This window comes from Microplitis demolitor, chromosome 4 (assembly GCF_026212275.2).
Source record: "Microplitis demolitor isolate Queensland-Clemson2020A chromosome 4, iyMicDemo2.1a, whole genome shotgun sequence".
In the NCBI taxonomy this organism is placed as follows: Eukaryota; Metazoa; Arthropoda; class Insecta; order Hymenoptera; family Braconidae; genus Microplitis; species Microplitis demolitor.
In genome coordinates this window covers 6,709,579-6,731,755 of record NC_068548.1, presented here as the reverse complement: position 1 = coordinate 6,731,755, position 22,177 = coordinate 6,709,579, and the positions used below count along the sequence as shown (strand labels likewise).

The window sequence follows — 22,177 nt, the reverse complement described above, 5'->3', positions numbered from 1 at the left end:
GAGTACCCACTTGATTAATTTTGGATGATGTGAAATTTTCAAAATTTTATATAATTATTTTTTTGAAAAATTTTTTTTTTAAATATAGTGATGTGGGTATTTAAACTAACAGAAATTTACCGCATGATTCAATCCACATATTTCAATTTCATTAATTCTGAGTGGTTAAATAAAAATAAGACATTTAATATGAAGAGAATTTAAAGCCAAAATAAATTTAATTTATTATTATTAAATAAACTTAGTTATATTCATTAAAAGTTTCAAAATATTTACATTTGCAAGAATAAAGAATTACATAATTATCTTATTTCAATACTAGGCGGCTTTAGAGGTATTTTTTTAAACAAAAACTTATCCGCGGCGTAGATATTTTTTTCTTCCTCTGTTAGTTCGTCCATCGGTGTATAACAGGTGGTATCGATACTAGCTGATGTTCCAACGGGTCCAGTTCCAGCTCCAGTTCCAAAAGGATTGTTAGCAAAAGTTTGTCCAGTCGGTGCAAAAGGATTACTACTTATAGCTGCTGCATTAGCTGTAGTAGTGGTTGTATTACCGCCAACACCACTATCACCAGCACTTGTATTTATTCCAAATGTATTAGAACCTGTATTAAATGGCGGTAAAAATGGTGTATTGAAATTTGTAGTCGGTGGTGAATTTCCCGAGCTACTGAAAAATGTATTTTGTACATTTCCGAATGCATTGGCACCTGTAATATTTAAAAATGTATTATTACTATTGAATAAAATGTATTGTCAATACTTTATGTGTATTAGTTGTCATTGAAATCAATCACCTGTATTTGGTGCAAATGTATTAGATCCAGTATTGTTGGCAAATGTATTAGATCCAGTATTGTTGGCAAATGTATTAGAACCTGTATTTGCTGCGAATGCATTAGGGGCTGTATTATTTCCAAATGTACTAGAACCTGCATTATTTATAAATGTATTAGTACATAGAATAATCACAATTGTATTTTTTCTGTATTATTTACGAAATGCATTTTTTCTGTATTATCTATGAAATATATTTTTTATGAAATGTATTTTTCCTGTATTATTTACGAAAAATATTTTTTCTCTATTATTTACGAAATGAATTTTTTTTTTTTGTATTATATTTACACGTATTATTTGTATTTAATATCTCAGTTAATAATAAAAATGTAATTATTACCTGTATTTGTTCCAAATGTATTTGCACCCATATTCCCTCCAAATGCGCTATTAGTCGTATTACCGCCTGTATTTGTTCCAAATGTATTAGCACCTGTATTATTACTAAATACAGACGTATTAGGCTTATTAAACAACCCAGCATTTCCAAATGTCGAGGTACTGCCGAATACAGGAGCACCACCAAATGCTGCTGTATTTTTTGTCTGTCCAAATATTGTATTGCTGGCCAATGTATTGTTTGTATTTAATGTATTTGAAAATATTCCTGTAGCTGGGGTAGCGCTGCTGCTTGTAAATAAATTTGTCGGTGCAGTTGACGTAAATGTATTGCCAAATGTATTAGCGTTGGCTGCATTTGCTGTGTTTGCTGCACCAAAAATACTGGGAGCTGTATTGGTGCCTGCGGGGGCTGCTCCAAACATACTTTGTCCAGGCTGAGCAGCAAATGTCGTCTGTTGTGTATTTGCGCCGCCAAACAGCGAGGGCTTGGTCATTCCGAAAGGTTTTGCGCCAAAAATAGATGGCGTTGAAGTCGCAGTAGAAGAAGCAAAGAGTGAATTTGTGGTGGGAGTAAAATTCCGAGTGGTAAATGGATTTGATTGGGAAGCGCCGAAGATGCTGGAAGAGGAATTAGCAGATGGAGTAAAAAGAGTGCTGCGCAAAAAACTGTTGTTGGAGTCAGTGGTTCCTTTTTGAAGCTTCTCAAGCATGGCCGCGGTTTCACGGGTCGGGTTTTTGAGAACGTTGCGCCTGGTAATGGCATCTTGGCACAACTGCTGGAACTGCTGCTTTGTTTGCTCGACGGTGTTGTTTTTCTGGGCTTGATACATCTCCCAGCGTACTTCTTCTGGTGACACGTCTTCGAACCCTGGGATGGATGGTTGCTCCTTGAACGGCCCGAAACAAGACAGCGGCCATTGTCCGCCTCGTTCGGCAGTTAGCACTTCTTCAGCTACTCCTAGTCTATTAAAAAATAAATACTTTTTAAAACGCGGAGATTGGAAGCGTAAGTCATACACATCTATTGATGCTTAGGATAAAATGGATGATGACAATTGACAGGAAATTCAAAGTTCTTTCAAATGAGAACCAACAACCCATACTTATCTTCCATTCTCCCAAATATATACATTAATATAAATATATGTATATCTCAATAAATATTGAAAATTAACCCAGTATATTGGTACTTGTGCGACAGCTTTTAAAATTTTCTGTACATCCACTTATTCAAAAAAAAAAATTTCTCCCACATTCAATCACCAAAAAAAAAAATTTCGTAGCTTTTAGACACAGGATTTGGCGCTCTTTTAAACGAGTACCCATAACCTATACATATTTTTCATTAATAATACATAAATTAAAATTTTTAATAATATCACATATATAACATTTTATATTTTTTTTAAAAATAAATCTATCTTGTTGGTACTCGTTTGAAATCGCATTGAATTTCCTATTGAACCTCAGTGTCAGATTTTAGTTTTCTTTATGTCAGCTTTGAAAAACACTTAGTATTAGAAAGTGAATGAAGTATTTTGATATTACTTACACAATACTTTTATTTTCACCATATTTTTCGTTTCCTTGCCGTCCTGAAATTGAAAAAAAAATTTGTTAATCAAATTATTTAATTTCAATTTTAATAATGATAATAATAATTACCAAAATTATTTATATGATCAAATCGACAACTTTGTCCGTATCTACAAGTCCCTTGTTGATAATATTTACATACAACCATTTTTAATATTTAGTTTAATTATGTAATCAGATACATAAATAATTAATTATCAATTTAGTAATATTGTGCAAGTTATAACCTCATACAACTGCTTGTGTTTACTAATAAATTTCCACCATTTCCACTGACCTACCCCCACTCCCATCTTCCCAAAAAAATCATTATTTAACAGCCGCCAGTTGGCGCTACTGGTGATAAGTTATTTTTCGAATATCTAAATTATTAAATTATTGATGAAAATAAATAATTTCGAGTACACTTTTTAGTCTAATTAATATAATTATTCACACAAATAAATTTTAATAAAATTATTAAATTTAAATTTTGAAATTTTGCGTCAAGATGGCGCTACTTCGCGTTGCTGTTTTAAACGTTCAATTTTTGCTAAAGTGAGGGTGGGAGAATGAATCGCAAAGTCAATTGCTTTGTATCAGCTGACGGTCCAATAGCGGCAATCAGTATCATCGAAATGGCAGTAGTAGTCCAGATTATTCTTTACGTTTAAATTGAAACACAGTATTGCAGTTATTTCGCAAAATTATTTATACAATTTATTGCTCATAGTTATTGTTTAATTAAAATGTCCAGTGTTTGTAAAATTTCAATTATGCAAAGTGTATGTGGTGTCATTAAGTGTTCAGTGTTGCCAATTGCTGATGCTGATAACTTACAAGTTCTCGAGCAAAATCATCTGGCATCGTCTGGTGGGAAATAGCAGTTAAGTGACGTTTGTTTAGCTGCTGTACACTTGGAGCAATTTAAATTAAATCTCCAAGTGTATTAGGACACCCTTCTGCATATTATTTCCCCACCAAGGTTTGTTCAAATACTCAAATGTTTTTTTTTTAATTTTTTCAATATTTTCCTATTATGTTCTGCTGGCATTTTATTTGGACTCGCGATTTTTAGTTTTCTCTAATTTTTAATAATTTATTTTTCAAATATTTAAATTTTCTACGCAAATCATAAGAATAATTAATAAGGATGAATTCCAAAATGCGCTACGCTACAGCTGCGCGCAGCGTATTTCGGAATACACTCACTGTTTTCAATTTTCGCGGGAAAATTTAAACATTCGATTTTTTAAATCGAAGAAAAATATTCTAGCTGGTTTATCTCATGATCTAAATGAGATAAAGACTCTTGGTTTGGCTTAAAAAATTATTTTGAAATTACTCTAGTTAGTTAAAGTTGATTTCATGTAAATTAATTACAAATCAATTAATGATTAGATTATTATTCCCTTGAAACTTGATAGTATATTACACATCTAGGGAAGTAAAGTAAGAAATGTTTCAAATCACATGTAATTGCTAGCCGAGGCGAAGCCGAGGTCAACAAACATGTGGTCTGAGGCTTTCTTATTTGCTTTCCGAGTCGTGTATACTATTTTTCTCCTCGAAGAAGGCGGAAAGCGGTAACTTTGTTTTGCACAACGGGATGAAATTTAAATTTATGGCCCAAGTATCAAAATTACGGGAAAAATGTAGATGATACAATATATAGGTAATTAAAGTCTCTACAAAGACGGGTTCATTAATTTTTTATATAAATTCAATTGTTCGGCTATAAATATAATTTTGAGGTCAAGAGTTAAGTCAGTTGTTAAAAAAAAAAAAAAAAAAAATATAGAGGCCTCCATTTTGTAAAGTTATTTATTTTATAAAAAATTTGTAGGTACATTATAAAAAAATACATTAATTTAATACTTATTTAAATTGGCAATTTGTAAGCAACTTTTTCTATAACAAATGGCTTTTTTTAAAAATATTTTTACATAAATTTGTTTTTTTATTTAAATATCTTAATATTTATAAGCATTTATAATTAATAAAGCATTATGGCAGCAGCTGTTTTTTCTTCGAGAGCTGGTATGTGCTCGATGCGGTCATCTTTAACTCTTCCTGATCCCCAGCCAACCAGAGCGATACTGATAAGGTGAACAACCCCGGCACTTACTACCATCCTGAGTTTAAATTAATTATTATTATAATTAAAACAATGCCAAGAATTTTATAAGACTATAATCCAGTAAATTAATTTAAATTTATTGCTCATCGCTAGTAAATATCATAGTTATTTTTGTACAGAGTTGAAATATTTATTAATAGATAGCGCGATTTAATAGAGAATTCAAGACTCTTTCAAACGAGTACCGACAAGCCATACTTATTTTTTATAATTACTAATACATACACACACATTACGTCATATTTATTAGTATCAACGTATTTGTCATTTTGATTGAAAAATAATTTTAGCTTGTTGGTACTCGTTTGAAAGGGCATTTAATTTTCCATACTCTCAATAACATCAACAAAAATTACTGGCCCATTATTCCCGGATAATTTTTTTTTTCTAATTTTGCTTTAAATAGTTTGTTAAAGAATTGAATGCCCTTTCAAAAGAGTACCCACAATCCATAGTTTTTTTAGAAGTATTTATACATATTTATTAATATATTTAATAAATATATGTATATTTTTGTAACTAAAAAAAATAAGCGTACCTTGTTTGTACTCGTTTAAAAGCTTGTTAAATTTTCTATCAAACTATACGCATGGAATAACTTAAAAAAATTAATTATTCAAAAAAAAAATTAAAACTTTCACTAATAATTACAAATGTTTATTTTCGTTTCTATATTCTTCCCTTTGTTCATTGTTACCCGTCGAGCGTAACATGCCAATGTAATAAGACAATGTAACAAAAAAATGCAAATAAAAAAAAAAATAAAAAATATCGTACCAAAAAGAATATCCAAGCTCCGCGGAACCTTCACTCGTCCACATGTTATCAGTATCCTCTTTTGGTAACACATTGTTGTATAACTTAATGTAAAATTGTGCTAGCCACGTACTGACACTCGTTACACAGAAAATTACTAGAAATAAAAAATAAATAATTCACTCAAAAAGCAAAAAAAATCACGCATTCAAATTTTAAACTTCCATAATTTCCTCAAAAACATTCATAGAGCAGAAAAAAAGTATTTTAAAGCTTGAGCCCTTTGGATTATCCTCGGATTCTAAAAAATTTTTGATGTAGGTTAATCGGTTACTTTTTACCAAAAAAAGCGGCCCGCGGAAATTTACAAAATTTTTTTAAATTAAAAAAGATCAAAATGAAGTTAAAAAAAAAATTTTTTTTTAAATATTTTGTCGTCTGATTCTTTTAAATGTAAAAACAATTTTTTCTACAGCAAAAAAAAATTTTTGAAGATCTCATAAAAAATTAGCAAGTAAAAGTAAAAAATTAGCGACGTTTAATCGAACTTGCGCCTGTAACTCACATGTGAGTCTCTACTAAAATATATTTTTACTTCAGGGTCAAATTCTAGACTTCAAGCTCTCAACTAAATTTATTTTTTTTCCTGTGCGAGCATTTTTTAAAATGTTTCAAAGGTTTGAATTTTATCCACGAGTAGAGCAATTGGATGCTGAATTTGTCTGGGAAGTAAATAAATTTTTTTTAACCGATAAAGAAATTTAACAAGCGTAAATATGTTACTTACATGTTAAAGTATTGATTATATAGACACCAGGTACTGATAATAATTTAATTCTGGGTGTTGTTGCTGTATTTAAAACAGCAATTAGCGCCGATAATGCCGCAGCAATTAACGCTAGTGAGGTTGTGATTAGAGTTGATATCCACAAACTCCAGTCCATTACATTTTGATCTGATTTAATCATTTGAGCAACTGTAATTATAATTAAAAATCATAATTATAAGTAATTAATTATTTACTTGTGAGAAAAAAAATTTATTGCATTATTTTTAATCTGTGGAAACTTTTTCCGAGGCTGCGATTAGAATTTTAATGAATACTATTTATAAATATATGTTTATATATATATACAATATGATCAATGACTATGTGATATGAATAATTGAAAGTTTAATTGAAGGTCACTTGGAGAAAACGTACATATGTTTACTTTTTACGTGACTTGTTTGCAAAATTTTGAAACCGGCAGATTATTTTTAGTTTTTATTTTAATTGTGAGAAAGCATCGAGCGGGAAGAGAAAGTGACAGAGAATCTTTTTGTAGGAAATTTAGTGAGTAACAAAAAAGTATTGGGAGTTTTTGAATTAATGGTTTGGATACTGAGAGGTTTGAAGGAGAGATGATAGAAAGGGAGAGATTAATTGGGGGCAAGAGGTTTAATTTTATTTTAAATGGAAATTCAGAGGAAAGTATTGAAAATTTTGAAAATGTGTACTGAGATAATTTTATAGGAAATTAAATTTTCTACAGAAAAGGTTTCAATAATATTCCTTTTAAATTCAATATTTAACTTACAAATAGCTTTTGAAGTCGGAGTTTGAAATCTCAGAAAAATTATCTCATAAAAATTTTTCGAACTAAAAATAAAAATTCCTACTAAATTTGAAAAAATATCATAAAATTGGTCGAAAACAATTTTATGGGAAATTAAATTTTTTATAGAAAAAGACTGGAAGAATTTTGTCTAAACCTAATATTTAACCCGTAATTTTAATTTTAAATAAAAATATATAAAAGTTTAAAAAAATTCGCTGACCACCTGCTTAAAAAAAAAAAAAAATAATAATTACCTTCTACTTTACATTATAAAAACACAGTACACCCATTCGCGGGTAATGACCATGTTACAATAATGCTATCCGCGCTCAACCGAAAACTGCGTTAGCATTTTTTCCCCTCTTTCACCCTCCCTCTTCTCAGTAATTACAATTAATTTAATACAATAATTACCTGCAATGTGATACGTGCGCCACCCATAGGCGACATTTAACTCTTTCTTTCCATTCAAAAGCCCGAAGTGAATTTTTCCCGCGCTCTCTTGTGGGTTCGGAGTCCTCCAGGCTCGAGCTTCGACCCAATGCTGAGTGACGAGGGCCGCGCAGACGAGCCCACCACCAATCAAAGACAAAAAAAATGTCGCGAAAATGGTTCCTCTTCTAAACATGGACGTCATCTTCGGATCTTTACTTTTCCTGCAAACCAGCTCCGTCTTTGGAAAACTCGTGACTTAAATATATAAATAAAATAAACATTAGTCACAAGTTACATGTGAAAGTTGACGGTCGCGGTTCGATACCCGCCAATGTCACTTTAACTTTTTTTTTTTTTATCTCCACGCATTTATTTTTACCTCCGAGAAATTCTAAACTGACCCAAGGACAATTTATTAATTACTCGGCTTCAAATTATCCAAATTAAAAAAATTTATTTTAATCGATATCCAAAAGTCTACCTGACATTTTTTAGCCCTCATGTAATCCCTCCTCATCATCGATACTTCCAAAAACACAAGATTTTCCCATCTACCCCCCAATATTAAACATTTTAAAAATACAACTCTGGTATTTTGTATTTCAGCTTCCGGGGTATCGATTAAAAAAAAATTTATTAAATTTTCTCAATTAGAGCCCGAGTATAAAAAATTTCTTTAGACTCAAAAATAATTTTTTTTCATATGAAAAAAATTAAATAATTAATTATTAATTTAATTACCTGTAGGGTCAACGAACTGGACTTGATTAAGGCTCTTGGAAAACTCTCCTTGTTTAACTTTTTGTGAAAATTCCGCGTTGCTTAATTTTTTTGGAAATTTAACGCGGCCTCGGCTTTTAATTGACCGTCCGAGAGAAAGGGTATTGTTATTATTATTATTATTATTATTATTATTATTATTACTACTTTTAGGGCGTTTGGCAAATGTGTAAGGGATAGTGTAGGGTTGGGCGACATAAAAATAAATCGGTCTGTAGTCCTCGGTGAGGTTAAATTGGAGCTGGTGCCGGGCCAAATGTGCACTCGAATGGGGTTGAGCGTGAGGTTGCGAGTATGATAGTGGGGGTAAGTAAGTTGTTGTTGGTGTTGTCGTTGTTGTCGCGGTGGTTGGGTAGCCGTAGATACTTCCCAAAGTGTTGCTACATGTGTATGAATTTTGATAAAGCCCGTAGTGGCTTATTATCGATTTTCTTGACCCTTCCACGATTTTTTCAGTTTTAACTGGGAGTAAAGTCCCAGTTTTTTATTTTTTATTTTTTTTATTTATAAATTTTTTTTTTCAGACACTATATTTACTCTTATTCTTATAATTACCAAATAAACAAATAATTATTTGATATTTTTGAAACGAGATTTTTTATAAGCATTAAACATTTGTGATTAAATTTTGTTTTATTTATGATTAATATTTTTTTGAACTACTGGACCAATGATCTGCAATTATCTGAAAAAAAAAATTAATTAATTAACTATAAAATAAAAAAATTATTTTGTAGAAGTTTATTACTTATGACTTTATTGTTTTAGTTGATATTTTAATAATTAAAAGAGATAATTAGACGTCATGGGATATCGTTGGAAAGGAAATTTCATTTGCTATAAATATTAATCATTACAAATTCGTTTAGATCTAATAGTTCGGTAAATAAATCCAATTTAAATATATGAAAAATTCTAACTATTGATAATTGTTTTAATTAGCGATAACAATTGAACTTTCGGTTTTAGGTAATTTTTATAGGAGACCAGCATTGTAGGAAATTGAATTATCTTTTTAATGACTTCCTATGATGTATAATTATTGTTATTACTGTGCAAGTTATCGGTACTTAATGTGTGAGGAAAAATTGGAATAAAAATGATTATAATTTTTTTATAAATAAATAATTAATTAATTAAATTAAATTAATTATTTATGCAGAACTATTATATACACAAGTATGTATATTATACATAAATGATAAATAGTATGGAAAAAAAATTATGAAATCACAATATGTGAACGATTTATTTTTTTTTCTATTGAATATCTGGAGTAACTTGAGTAATTTAATATATTACAATATATACAACTATATAATATTTTATTAAAGTTATGAATTTAATATTTCCTATGCCTTCATTTGCATACAATATAAAATACATATATTAATTACAGAAAAAAAAAATAATTATCCTTAATAAAAAAAATTAATTTTTTTACTAAATTTATCTAAAAATTCTTCATAACTTTTTAACATCACTCACATTCAAAATATGACTCATACTAAACATGTAGAAAATTGGATGCTTTACAAAAAAAAGTCTCTTGATAAAAATTAATGTATTCGATATTTGAAAAGTTACAGCCATTTTTTAACAACGAAAAAAATAACGTAATGTAAAATTATGAACCGATTTATTTTCTAGAGACGATAACTTTTGATCTTTTGATCCTATCGTTTTCTACTAAAAGTACTTTTTTGTAGAACTGTTAATTTTCAATCAGATTGATTATTATCAATTTTAACGTAAGTTTAATATTTGACGAGTTATGGGTCTTTCAAAGAATGGGAGTAAGATCGGAGTAAACAAAATTTTATAATTATGGCAAAAATCGATTGAATTTTTTTTGGGATGGGTTTAAAAAATAATTATAGTAATAATGATAATAATATTTTATTTAGTGATTAATAAATAATAGAAAAGAGTCCTGGAGCTAAAGACGGACAACCGGTTTTAAAATCTTGTAACACTTCCTCATGACATAACTTTCATTCGTTTTCATTAAATATTTTTAATACACTCATTATACAACGTGTTTTGTATCGGTATTAATTAAACCGACTATTAAAATAATGAATAATCAATAAAACTTTTAAAAATAAATTTTGATTTTGCTAAAAAACCGGTGATTTTGACGGTTTTAACTTTGATCGCAAATTGCATGGTAAATAATAAAAATAATCAGTCGTTATGGGGGTCATTGGAAAGGTAATTTAATTTCCTGTAACTTTGGTCTTTATAAAAAATTGTATAAAACAACCGATTAATTGTTATGGCCAATAATATAATTACAAAACTAATTATTAGTAATTAAAAATTTTCCAATACTTAAATCGGATATATCTAATAAACTATTGGATCTAGAGGATTTTTTACCAGACAAAAATTTTGGAAAATAAAATTTCCTTCCAATCAACTTATAAGAAATCTAATTATTTTTACTAATTACCTGAATATCGTTAATTAATTAAGCAGTAGAAAAACGAGACAAAAATAATTTTATTTTCTGAAGTTTAATTACCGATATCTTATTAAGAGCTTGAGATAATTGATCTTTGTTGAGTATTATTGAAAACGTAATTGAATTTTTCGAATTATTATAACTTATGCTAATGACCTAAGGCCACTTGTTTAAAAGTTATGAGCGTTTTGATGAACATATGATTTTTTTCAGTAAAAAAATTAATTTAAAAAACTAAATTAATGGATTGCAATTAACTAGATAAATCAGACAATGGAGTTAATAGATTGTTATGAGATAAAATAATAATAAATATCCAGATGCATCGTATCCAAACAGTTACACGATCGCGACCTCGTTTTACTCGGACATAAAATCGGTTCCTCCAACGGTTCTTGTTAAAAAAAAAAAATAAATAAAATATTTCAATTTTTTTTTATTTATCCGGCGATTTAATTCATCGCCAGACAAAATAAATTTCAAAAATTTTTTTTTTACAACTTTTATTTTCAAATTAAAAAAAAAATTACCTGGCAACTGCTAATTTATAAATCCTTGGGCACTTGTTAATTATGTTTTAGTTCAACTGGACACTGAACACTATTAGACAATATATTTTGACACTGGGGTTTTTTTAAAGAATTTTTTAAGTGGGGGTCAAAATTTGGGTTTAGATTTTAATGAGAGTAGGGGGTCAGGGTTTCACGGTTTTGATTTTTTTTTTTAATTAAATAAATAAATGTAAGCGTCGGTTCTGAGTGTTAGGGGGATTAAAAAATAGTAATTATGTAAAATATCCATAGTCAGTGTGGGTGAGACGCCAACCAGGTACTGAGCTATGAACGTTATGTATAATCCTGTTTGGGACCCTTCGGTTTACGGACAGACAGGTAAAACTATCACCTGCCGTTTTTAAATTAGTTCTTGAGTCTGCAAGTAGATGGAACTACTTTATGGAACTACATAATTGTGCAGTGTTCTACTAATTATATTATGTATAAATATATGATATTCCAAGCGCCCTGATTAAGAAAAATGATGAGAAGATATACACTTAAAATGGAGCAGATTATTTTTCGTAATCAGGGCGGCACAAGAAAAAATTGTTGATTTTTTGTTAAATTTAAAGCGACAATTTGTCATTATGTAACCAATTGTTAACTTAAATCCAATAATTTTTTTTGTGCCACGTGAGATAATGAATTGTAATTTTTTGTGGAGGGAAATTTTGAGTTATGCATTTGATTGGGCTGTAATTTGATAAATATTAGAAATAAGTAAAAATTGTTTAGAGAAATTTTATGGTAAATTCAATCAAGAACAAAATTGTCTATAAGAAATTTTTTCGTATCTTTAATAGTTTAGGCGGAATTTTTATTTTTATATTTGAAAATTTTTTAGGAATTTTTTGAGATCTGAGAATTTTAAATAAAAATTGGGGGTTTAAAATTGGATTTAGATAAGAATTTGTCAGGAATTTTGTAGAAAAATTAATGAGGAACAAAATTAATTACATAAAATGTTATCGTATTTCTAATAGTTTGTCTGAACTTATAATTTCAAGTATCATAAAAAATATTAATACAATACAGTAGTCGGATCATTCACTTTGGCCACAACAATTACTGTCTCTTTGCGTTTATCTATCAAAATATTGTTCCTTAATTTTAGAAATACAGTCACCACTGGATGCAGTAGACACGTCACAAAAAAAATCCTAAAAAAAAAGTATTAAAACGATCAATTCTCTAATAGTTAGAGCGAAATAACTTCAAATTTGCCGCGTTAGCCTTTGGCTTTTAAAACTCATTGGCCACATGAGCTTTTGGTTCCAGAAACCATCTTGGTTATAGAGCCATTGGCTTTTGAAATCCCTTGACTACACGAGCCTTTGGTCCCTGAAACCTATTGGCAACGCCAGCCTTTGGATTTTGAAATTTATTGCCCACACAAGCTTTTGGCTTCTAAAACTCCCTTGCCGCGTTGGTCTTTAGCTTCTGAAACTCATTGGCAGTGCTAACCATCGATTCCTGATACCTGTTGGCAGCGCCAGCCTTTGAATTTTGAAACTCGGTGGTCACACGAGCTTTTGGCTTCTAAAACCCACTTGCTTAGGCCTTTAGCTTTTGAAACCAGTTAGCAGCCCTAACCTTCGGTTCCAAAAACCTGTTGGCCTCATAAGCCTTTGGCTTACGCGGCAAACACCAAATTTGCTTACCAGTAAGAGTATCCTAGGCTCGCTTCAGATTTATAATCACCGACTAGAGTATCCAATATTCCGATATTATTTTTTATCCAATTGTTGTAATAACTTCCGTAAAAAATTAAAGCAAGTAAATTTATTACAAATTCTAATATTGTCAGTAAATAAATTCCCTGAAAAATTTAATTTATTATTTATTATACGTATAGTTATAATAAATAAATAAAAATTTTTACCGTAATGTTAAAAAATGTAATTGCTGGGCTCATAAAACAATTAATTAATATTAATATGAATGAACAATATAAAATAATAATTGTCAGTATGACAAAAAATATTGAAGTGGCTGCTAAGGAGGCGCTTAAAAATTCAGTTTGTGTACCTGTGATAAAAATAATTTAGTTAGTGAGTGGGGATAATGGAAAGAAGGATGATTTTGAGGCTGAGTAAAAATAATAAACTAAAAAATTACCATTCGAGGTAAAATTATAACTGGATCTTGTGGATATGGATATGGGACAAGAAAATGACGGCTTTTCTCCTTTGAGCAAAAAAATGGCCTCCTGTTTACGCAGCCCAAGAAACTGCTGGCAGCTCCAGATGCAGATGTTGGCGTCGAAAATACAAGTGACTAAAAAAAATTACAGCGAGTTTTTATTTGAATTTAAATTCTGTCCAAAGTATTAAAGATAATACACGGAAAGAAAATTATGGGAAGTATTCCTATATATTATGGGAATGGTTCCCATAATGGTATAGGAATTGTACCCATACTATTATAGACACCATTCCCATAATATTATGGAAACCATCCCTATAATAGTATGGGAATACTTCCTATATATACCATTATGGGAACCGTTCCCATAATGCTATGGGAATAGTTCCTATACCATTATAGGAACCATTCCTATAATATTATGGGAACTATTCCCATACTATTATAGAAAGTATACTCATAAATCATAGGAATCATTCCTATAATTATAGGAACCATTCCCATATTTACAGGAACTATTCCTATAATTATGGGTAACATTTCTATAATTATACACTGTGAAAAATTCCCATTAAATTTTACTATGGGTGCATTGTAACCTCGGATCATAAGAAAACTGGTACAAAATTTACAAATGTGCCATAGTAAACGTATGCGCATAGGTCCCAATCGTGTCGTCTGCGCATACCGTTTTTTGTAAATAAATCAGAGTAATATTATTAATAATAAAATAACCGCTAAACTTTTAACTTCAAAATCAAAATTTCTCATAAACTATCATAGGTAGCCAAATATTTATGATAAGCAATTGTGTTCCTCATTAAATTTTCTACACTTTTCTTATAACTTAAATTTAAAGCACTGTCGCCGCATTAATTCACAAAAACCAAAAAAAAAAAAAATTGTTTGAAATTCTTACAATAAATGTCATAAGATTTAGGGCTGGCCAATATTCTTCTTATTAATGTCCCAGTAAACAATCCGTAATTAATTGTCGATTCTTGGACATCTTCAATATTTCCATCGACTTTTGCTGACGCAGTAACCCAACCTTCAGTTGACAGCGAAATTGTTCCCAATATCGCGGAAATTAATGACACACATGCACTCCATTGCAAATAATTAACATGATCACGTCTCATTAACATATTTGATTGATCAGTTAACTAATTGATTAAGTTAAGAAAAATAATTATCTCCTTAGTGTTAAATATTTTCAATTATTGTAGCACAAATCCATGGATTTTATCTCGGGCCCTTATCTTATTGATAAAATAAATAATAATAATGATAATAATAATAATAACAATAATATGAAAAACTAATAGTCAAAGCAGATATCGAAGGTAAGGAGTAACCAGTGATGCAGTGTAATAAAAATGGACGAGACGAGGATGTGATAAAGAAAAGCAGCAAATGATAAGTGGCAAGCATGTGTAATATAAGCAATAAAGTCAGTCAGTGTAGTTATTATCTGTGTGTGATATAAATACTATTTATTTATAAATTTTAAACTTTTAATTCAAAATTTTTACAGACAGACAAGAAAGTATTTTAAAGTACAAAAACATAAAATGAAGAAAAAAAATATAGAAAGGTATTCTTGTATTTTACCCTAGTAGAAATAATCTAGACTTTACTCGATTTTAAACCAGTAACTGGCCAGCGATCTCGGTCACACCAATATATTTTCTATACTAGTGTGTATGTGTGTGTTTATTTTTTTTCTGTTTAACCTATATTTTTTAATGTGTACGTTAATATGTAAATAATTTTATCATAAATAATTAATAATATACCCGGGAAAAAATGATCAGACCTGATCAGACATAAACAGGCATGAGTCTTCAGACTTGATCAGACATGAAAAATGACCATGCCTAACCAGGCCTGATCAGGCATGTTCAGGTCTGAACAGGTATGTTCATATCTGTTCAAGTCCACCCGGGAAAAAAAATTATATATAAAAAATGACCCTGTATAATTATATATAATTATGTATAACTATATTATATTATATATAATTATTGCTATAAAAATAATAAAAAAATAAAAAATTCGAGCGTGTGCAGGATTTGAACTGTGGACCTTGCGCTCGAAAGTTTAACACGCTACCCACTGACCTAAGAGATTTAGATATAAGTACGTTTCGTATGAACTTAAAGTAATAAAAATCTTATATATGATAGATTCTTGGTCAACAAAATTTTATATCTATGAGCAGACATGAACAGGCATGATCAGGCCTGAGCGTATTTAACGCTTCAGACATGAACAGGCATGGACAGGTATTATCAGGCCTTATCATGTCTGATTTCAGACCTGATCATGCATGAACAGGCATGATCGGGTCTGATTATTTTTTTCCAGGTATATATCCATGCTTCAGGTTAGATTTATCTATTTATCGCATATAAATTTTTGGAGTAATTTGGAGAAAGATACATTAATTTGAATTAATTTTTAATTTGTCTGGGTATTTTTTAAAAAAATCGTTTTATTTTTCCGAGGAACTGATAATTTTAATAACCTCCAAACCTAAAATTTTAAAGTGACAATTTTTTCAAAGCCGCCATGTTTCTCTTGGATCTCTAGCAAAACTGGCGAGTTACTTGACAAAAACACGATATCCCACTGGCCAGTTTCTGGTTTACGTCTAGTAAAACTGGCCAGTTACTAGACAAAAACTCGATTTCATTTCTACTAGGGCATACATTGAAATAAAGAATAATAATAATAATAATTGATTGATGAATTGTTTATTTGCATAATTCAACAAAATTCTTCATCATCATCAGGAAGAGATGTAAATTTTTCTAGCTCAGGAAAAAAGAATCATATATGGTCAGGTATGGCCATATATTTATTATATATGGCCATACATGGCTCATATACAGTTTCCAAATTATTTCATATACGACTATATATGGCCACGTATACCCATTAAAGTGCTTCGTTTGAAACGACTATTTTTTTTCTGGTCTATCGACAGAATAATGTTCTAAACATGTAAAAAAAAAATTGTCACCAAAGATGAGCTCTCCATTGTAATTTTGAGTACTCGCTTATTGAATTTGAAATTTTCCCATTTAAATTAATTAACATGTAAATTTTGATTTTTTTTTCAATTATCTATAGCTCCGCGGCATTGCAAGATATTAAGTCGTTATTACGCGGAAATAACAGGAGTCCTTCCTATTTAAAAGTGCTTGTAGCTAATTTACGTTTTGTAACCGGTCTCACCGGTAAAAAATCTGAAAGCCAATTTTTTCTCAAATTTCATGATTTTTTTTATTTTACTTGCAAACCACTAATTTTAGTACAAAATTGTACAGGCCATTTTTTATAGAGAATTTTACTCCCTACAAAAACGGTTATTTAGTCCATTACCGTAGAGCTAGTTTCCGAGATAAATCTAATTAAATATCTCAAAATTTGAGATATCGCTGTTTTATTCACGATTTGAGTATTATTTTAGCCTTCGGCTTCTTGAGCAACTAAATTTTATTTATGCCCAAATTGATTTGTTTTCATAAAATATATTATCGTTATTATTTTATCAAATAGATATACATATATAACAAATTTAACTGCTATAAATTATCATCCATAATAATAAATTTGAAAATTTTAACGAGTTATTGCAGAACGTTGTAAACAGTGTACGCACATTTTATAACCTTGAAGTAAAAAAGATAATTCATTAATAATTGTTGATAAAATTTGTTTGCTATTAGAACTTACCTTAGTAAATGATTCGAGAGATAAAACAATAAAGAAACTGCTCGTAAATAGAACCGGGCGGAAAGATTCGCATAAAATAATAGTCATTGATCTGCGAACATTATTGCTCAAATTGAACCAATTTGTATCGTAGAGAGCGGTGGTGATATCTAAGAACTGTATCAATTATTTCAGAAGTTTATAATTCGATCTTACAGGATTGGAGTTCTAGTGATTTGACTTTTTTTGGCCGGAAGTATTTCATTTTAAATTATTCAAACAATGACGATTGATAAAAGAATTTTACGCTCTTTCAAATGAGTACCCACAAGCCATACTTCAAAAAAAAAAAAAAAAAAAAAAAAAATATATATATATATATATATTGAGGCAATGTGAATTGTCTTCGTCGTCCTCAGCCTTGAGGTTCCCGTTTTTCTCCGTCCCGTTGCCGTCTGAACTTGTGCGTCATAGTGCCGTGGTCACATGACGAGTTTTCACGTCGACGCATGTCCGTAAGGGTGAAGTGGGGGCAGAATCCCGAGTTGGTACTCGTTTGAAAGCTCTTTGAATTCTCTTTTCAATGACACCTTGAAGATTATATAATCCGCTCGGGGTAAAATGGGCCATAAAATTTTATGTTTACAAAAAAATGAAAAATATAAAAACTTACCTCAAGTGTTACTTGATTAGCGCAAAAACACTGAAAAAATATTTGGAAATTCATCGCGATGAAATAAAAAAAATTACCCGCGAAATTCATAGATAGCGCATCCATGTGTGACAGCACATATGCGACCGTACATAAAATCAATGAACTTGCTGTGTACTGTACAAATATTACCTTTGAATATGTTGAATTCACGTATTTAATTAGACTGGAGAAAAAAAAATTTTCTTAGTTTTGAAATTTTGAAAAAAAATAATGAAGTTTATAAAACAATTTTTTAAAAGTATGTATTGATAGGAAATTAAATGCCTTTTAAAATGAGTACAAACAACCCACACTTATTTTCATTTTATATATATATATATATATATGTGGGTGTATGTGCAATTATTAAAATAAGTATATCATGTGGGCACTCATTTAAAAAAGCATTAAATTGCCTATAATTTTACATCATCAAAAAAAAATTTTTAAATTAATTTTTAAGAATAAAAAAAATACAAACTTTAAAATACTAATGTGGTAGTCAACCCACTCTCCCATCAATTTACGTTCAGCAGACGTAATAACACACCGCGGCTCATTGTCAGAAATAACTTCTAATTTTTTCAACATGACCCCAAATCTGTACCTTAAAATATGAACCTGAGCGCACATGTGACAAATAATACAAGGGAGTAAGGGGTCGAAGGCTAGATTAATGGATGCCGCACTGCAAATTGCGTAGAGTTGATAGACTGCTGTCAGCCAATAGACGCCTGTTGTTGTGTAGTTGTAAGGAAACCACCCTCTATAAGGCAAAACATAAGGGGGATCCATTATGAACATGTGTCCTATTGAGTACCAGGTTATTGCGACGGTGAATAGAACTGGGTAGTACTTGAGGATATATCTGAAATCATGAAGAGTAAGAAGCTGGTAAAAAATTTTTAAGCAACCAAGTTTGTAGGAAATTGGAAGCGCTTTCGAATGAGTATAAGCACGGTAAATTATTTTTCAGTGTTTCGAAGGTTTAAATATTTATTAATTTGTACATCTGTATGTATATTAATATGAATATGAGAATTGATATTTTTCGTGAAGTAGGAATTGTGGGTACTCCTTTGAGAGGGTGTAAAATTCTCTATGCGACTGAGTAAAAAATGAAAAAAAAAAATTGTTTTTTCTATTTTTGAAGGATATTTAAGATACGAAAAAAATTTTAATAGTGCAAAATAATAAAAAATTGAATGCTCTTTGGAATAAACACCAACAACCTATGCTTATTTAAAATTTTTAAAAAACATACGTATATATCTATATTTATATCTAATATTTGTAATCATTGAATATAAGTATGTCGTGTGGGTACTCGTATGAAAGAACATTCAATTTCCTATCAAGTTAGTTAGAAAAGAAATGTTTCCGCAGCCTATTTTGCCCCGCATAACAGAAGTTTACCAGCAGGATTTAATGAATACTTACCCAGTAAGGTCGTCAAACCGTTTGACGATGTTCTCTTCCTCCTTGTCCTGTGGCTTGAAAGGACTCCGCCCTAACGAATCAATTATTTCTTTAATGTCCCCGCGATTTCCGATAGCGCATGCTGTCTTCTGCCTTATCGTCACCAGACTCAACAGTAAAGAAACATTATCAATAAATGCAGCAATATCAATATTTGTAAATTCAAGATCCATTATTCCAGATATCAAGAATGAAATATTTGCAAATATTACAATTGCTGAGTAACAATGATAAAGAATAGCTTTGATCCCACTCCAGCCGCGCGGTTTCCAAAGACCCACCAAAGTTAAGACAAAAAAATTAGTTGTCAATATTTCCATTGTCAGTAAAAGTTTGATATTAATTATTTTAGAGTAGAAAGTCGCCAGTAAATTCTCTGGAGACGTCAAAATGTCTAGTGTGTTGGCTGGGATATTCAAATTTCCGCGAAGAAAATTCGCAAAATGCGACATTATAATAATTGCGGCTGACAATAATTATGCAAATTGGGTAATTGTATAATGAGAGAAAATTTTCCGTAGTGCTGTATTAAGCGAGTTAATAATAAATGATATTATTTATGAGCTGCGCGGGCAAAGTCCATCAAATTAGAGTCCTCAGTCTTTGGAGCTTTCACGAAGCTGAGACAGTCTATCGATCCTCGAGCTTGTCACTGAGTTAGTCTGGTGCCATACGCGCTTATATATAACTTGCGTGCAAAATGGAGAGATTGATTGGCAAAAATTAACTACAAATATATAGTTTGTATAATGTTTAAAAATTTTGTGTTAATTTACTGTTTGTTGTTTGTTATATTTTCTAGGGCTCCCGGAATTTATTTGAGGAAGGTTGAAAAAATACACCAAGTGTTTGTGGGGCCAATTTTAAGCTGTAACATAATTGCCAATTGACAAGTGAACGCAAATAAAATTTTTGGTTCCATTGGATTTCATGGTAATTTTTCACGAATGTTTTATTAATTCATTTAATAATTTTATTGGCACAGAGACTTACGTCCCCTAATGGTTGCACATACATTTATATTTGTTTAAGGATTTGGTTAGTAGTTTTAAAAAATTTCCAGGTCAAAAATAAAACTTGATTTAGATTTGGTCGTCTTAAATCGTGACTAAGTAAGCTAATTAAGTCCAAACCAAGGCAAATTCGCCTTGGTTTGGACTTAAATTACGAGGACCGTACCTGAACCTGGCCGCCATCAGTTACTGCTGCGATGCTTAATCGACAAGATGGTTAGCAAGCGCAGCAGGCCAAGTTTTGTTGCATATGTAGACGGAAAGATTCGAGGATAACAACTTTCTACATTCGCGATGCCAGAAACTTAACTTGCGACGAACAAGTTGGTATTCTAGTTAATGCAGACACAAAAGACTGTTTCATACACTCTAAAACCACGTGTATTACAAGTGTATTATTTTAGCCCGTATTAAATGTGTTCTATGTTTAAGGCCATAAACGAAACTATAGTTTTTTGTAGTTACTTAGAATACGTTTCACGGTGTGTTAAAAATCTATAGATTGCTTTGTGACATTTCAATGTTATTTGGCAAGTGTGTTAATTTCGACTGCACACTTGGTTTTAAAGTGATCCCTCTAAGGACGCTAACAATAAGAACGACAAGTTTGACACGGTAGCCTGGATAAAGTTTGCCAATTTCAAATCGGAGATCCTGATACATCTGGTGTTTGTCTTCTTCATTAATCGTGATGCTATACTCAGCAGGTGATGAGAACTCAATTTTACGCGTCTTGATACTGAGATCTCTAAGCTTTTTTCGGGCCCATTTAAGGACACCGAAAAAGTAGAGTAGTACCGGGACAACAAGTATGTTTGTTGCGGAGGCTTTGTTCTTTCCGGAAAGATCTGATTACCAGATTTTCCGTAGTCTTGACACATACTCGCTGCAGAGAGTTGTTTTGATTTTCGAGACATATTGCATAGGATTCCCGTCAATCTCCCTGAAAGACTCCTCTTTTGTACTGCACAACTTCAATCATACGTTTGTCGTTTCCATATGAGATGTGGAACCGTGTTCGCCAAAGCTGCATTATATACTGAATGCATCCCACTGTATCTCGATAGACCCCAAGGCATTTGAGCAAAAATAGAATAAGCTCATGAGGTGTTGAGCCAAATACCTTGTGTTAGTCTATCCAACCCATTGACAGGTTGTGCTGATAGATGATTGCGTTTTGAATAATACAACGATCAACTAACAGATTATTTTTGCAACCTGACAGGCCTCTTTTACTGCTACGCTGTTCGTATATCTGCTGCCACACAGGATCTATCACCTCCAGACTGCTATTGTTTAAGATCTTAGTAAAAATCTTATAAACCGCTTTCAGACAGGTAATAGGCCTGTAGTTTGGCAGGTCAGACAAATCACTTTTTTTTTAGATGAGCACGGTTCGCCCTTCTATAAGCTAGTACGGAATAGGTTTGTCACCTCTGATAAACGATGTAAAAATCCGGGCTAGATGATTATGGGTAGAAGTAAATTTCTTCCACCAAAATAAGTTAATGCCGCCTGGACCCAGAGCAGCCCAGTTCTTACCATTATTCAGAGCTGAACGAACTTCTTTCATACTAACTGCAGGGCTTTCTTCATCAGCATTGTCGTTTCAATGTTCTCAACAGAAT

At 30.9% G+C, this 22,177-nt stretch overlaps 4 protein-coding genes across 4 annotated transcripts; all 4 read right to left on the bottom strand.

Moving 5' to 3' along the window:
- Positions 1-221: 221 nt before the first annotated feature.
- On the bottom strand, positions 222-3,057 carry LOC103580064 (nucleoporin NUP42). Its single transcript, XM_008561689.3, has 5 exons — positions 2,850-3,057; positions 2,737-2,779; positions 1,183-2,147; positions 800-934; positions 222-712 (listed from the first exon to the last, which is right to left on the bottom strand). The coding sequence occupies exons 1-5, from the start codon at positions 2,926-2,928 to the stop codon at positions 303-305; spliced, it is 1,632 nt and encodes a 543-aa protein (XP_008559911.1). The 5' UTR covers positions 2,929-3,057; the 3' UTR covers positions 222-302.
- A 1,542-nt stretch (positions 3,058-4,599) lies between these two features.
- LOC103580773 (uncharacterized) lies at positions 4,600-11,765 on the bottom strand. Its single transcript, XM_014440336.2, has 6 exons — positions 11,469-11,765; positions 8,433-9,156; positions 7,671-7,946; positions 6,443-6,631; positions 5,677-5,812; positions 4,600-4,894 (listed from the first exon to the last, which is right to left on the bottom strand). Exons 3-6 carry the CDS (start codon positions 7,891-7,893, stop codon positions 4,756-4,758), a joined length of 687 nt encoding a protein of 228 aa, XP_014295822.1. The 5' UTR covers positions 7,894-7,946; positions 8,433-9,156; positions 11,469-11,765; the 3' UTR covers positions 4,600-4,755.
- Positions 11,766-13,152: 1,387 nt separating this feature from the next.
- LOC103580778 (uncharacterized) lies at positions 13,153-15,306 on the bottom strand. The gene is made up of 5 exons (XM_014440304.2): positions 15,255-15,306; positions 14,560-14,902; positions 13,614-13,772; positions 13,378-13,523; positions 13,153-13,314 (listed from the first exon to the last, which is right to left on the bottom strand). The coding sequence occupies exons 2-5, from the start codon at positions 14,786-14,788 to the stop codon at positions 13,153-13,155; spliced, it is 696 nt and encodes a 231-aa protein (XP_014295790.2). The 5' UTR covers positions 14,789-14,902; positions 15,255-15,306.
- A 1,931-nt stretch (positions 15,307-17,237) lies between these two features.
- On the bottom strand, positions 17,238-19,856 carry LOC103580777 (odorant receptor 2a-like). The gene is made up of 5 exons (XM_014440436.1): positions 19,498-19,856; positions 18,539-18,925; positions 18,037-18,241; positions 17,385-17,540; positions 17,238-17,320 (listed from the first exon to the last, which is right to left on the bottom strand). Exons 1-5 carry the CDS (start codon positions 19,854-19,856, stop codon positions 17,279-17,281), a joined length of 1,149 nt encoding a protein of 382 aa, XP_014295922.1. The 3' UTR covers positions 17,238-17,278.
- Between the last annotated feature and the right edge of the window lie 2,321 nt (positions 19,857-22,177).

Bases quoted from the DNA above. Each gene is read 5' to 3' on its own strand.
- LOC103580777 (XM_014440436.1), bottom strand. From the start codon at position 19,856: ATGGAAATATTGACAACTAATTTTTTTGTCTTAACTTTGGTGGGTCTT. The intron at 18,242-18,538 runs GTTTGTATTTTT...TTTTTTCTCCAG, and splicing joins TACCACATTAGTATTTTAAA to TCTAATTAAATACGTGAATT. The intron at 17,541-18,036 runs GTAAGTTTTTAT...TAATTGATACAG, and splicing joins CTAATCAAGTAACACTTGAG to TTCTTAGATATCACCACCGC.
- LOC103580064 (XM_008561689.3), bottom strand. From the start codon at position 2,928: ATGGTTGTATGTAAATATTATCAACAAGGGACTTGTAGATACGGACAA. The intron at 2,780-2,849 runs GTAATTATTATT...TTTCAATTTCAG, and splicing joins TGATCATATAAATAATTTTG to GACGGCAAGGAAACGAAAAA. The intron at 935-1,182 runs GTAATAATTACA...TAAATAATGCAG, and splicing joins TACATTTGGAACAAATACAG to GTTCTAGTACATTTGGAAAT.
- LOC103580773 (XM_014440336.2), bottom strand. From the start codon at position 7,893: ATGACGTCCATGTTTAGAAGAGGAACCATTTTCGCGACATTTTTTTTG. The intron at 5,813-6,442 runs GTAAGTAACATA...TTTTATTTCTAG, and splicing joins TATAATCAATACTTTAACAT to TAATTTTCTGTGTAACGAGT. The intron at 4,895-5,676 runs GTACGATATTTT...ATTTAAACTCAG, and splicing joins GAGCTTGGATATTCTTTTTG to GATGGTAGTAAGTGCCGGGG.
- LOC103580778 (XM_014440304.2), bottom strand. From the start codon at position 14,788: ATGTTAATGAGACGTGATCATGTTAATTATTTGCAATGGAGTGCATGT. The intron at 13,524-13,613 runs GTAATTTTTTAG...TTTTTATCACAG, and splicing joins TTATAATTTTACCTCGAATG to GTACACAAACTGAATTTTTA. The intron at 13,315-13,377 runs GTAAAAATTTTT...TAAATTTTTCAG, and splicing joins TTACATTTTTTAACATTACG to GGAATTTATTTACTGACAAT.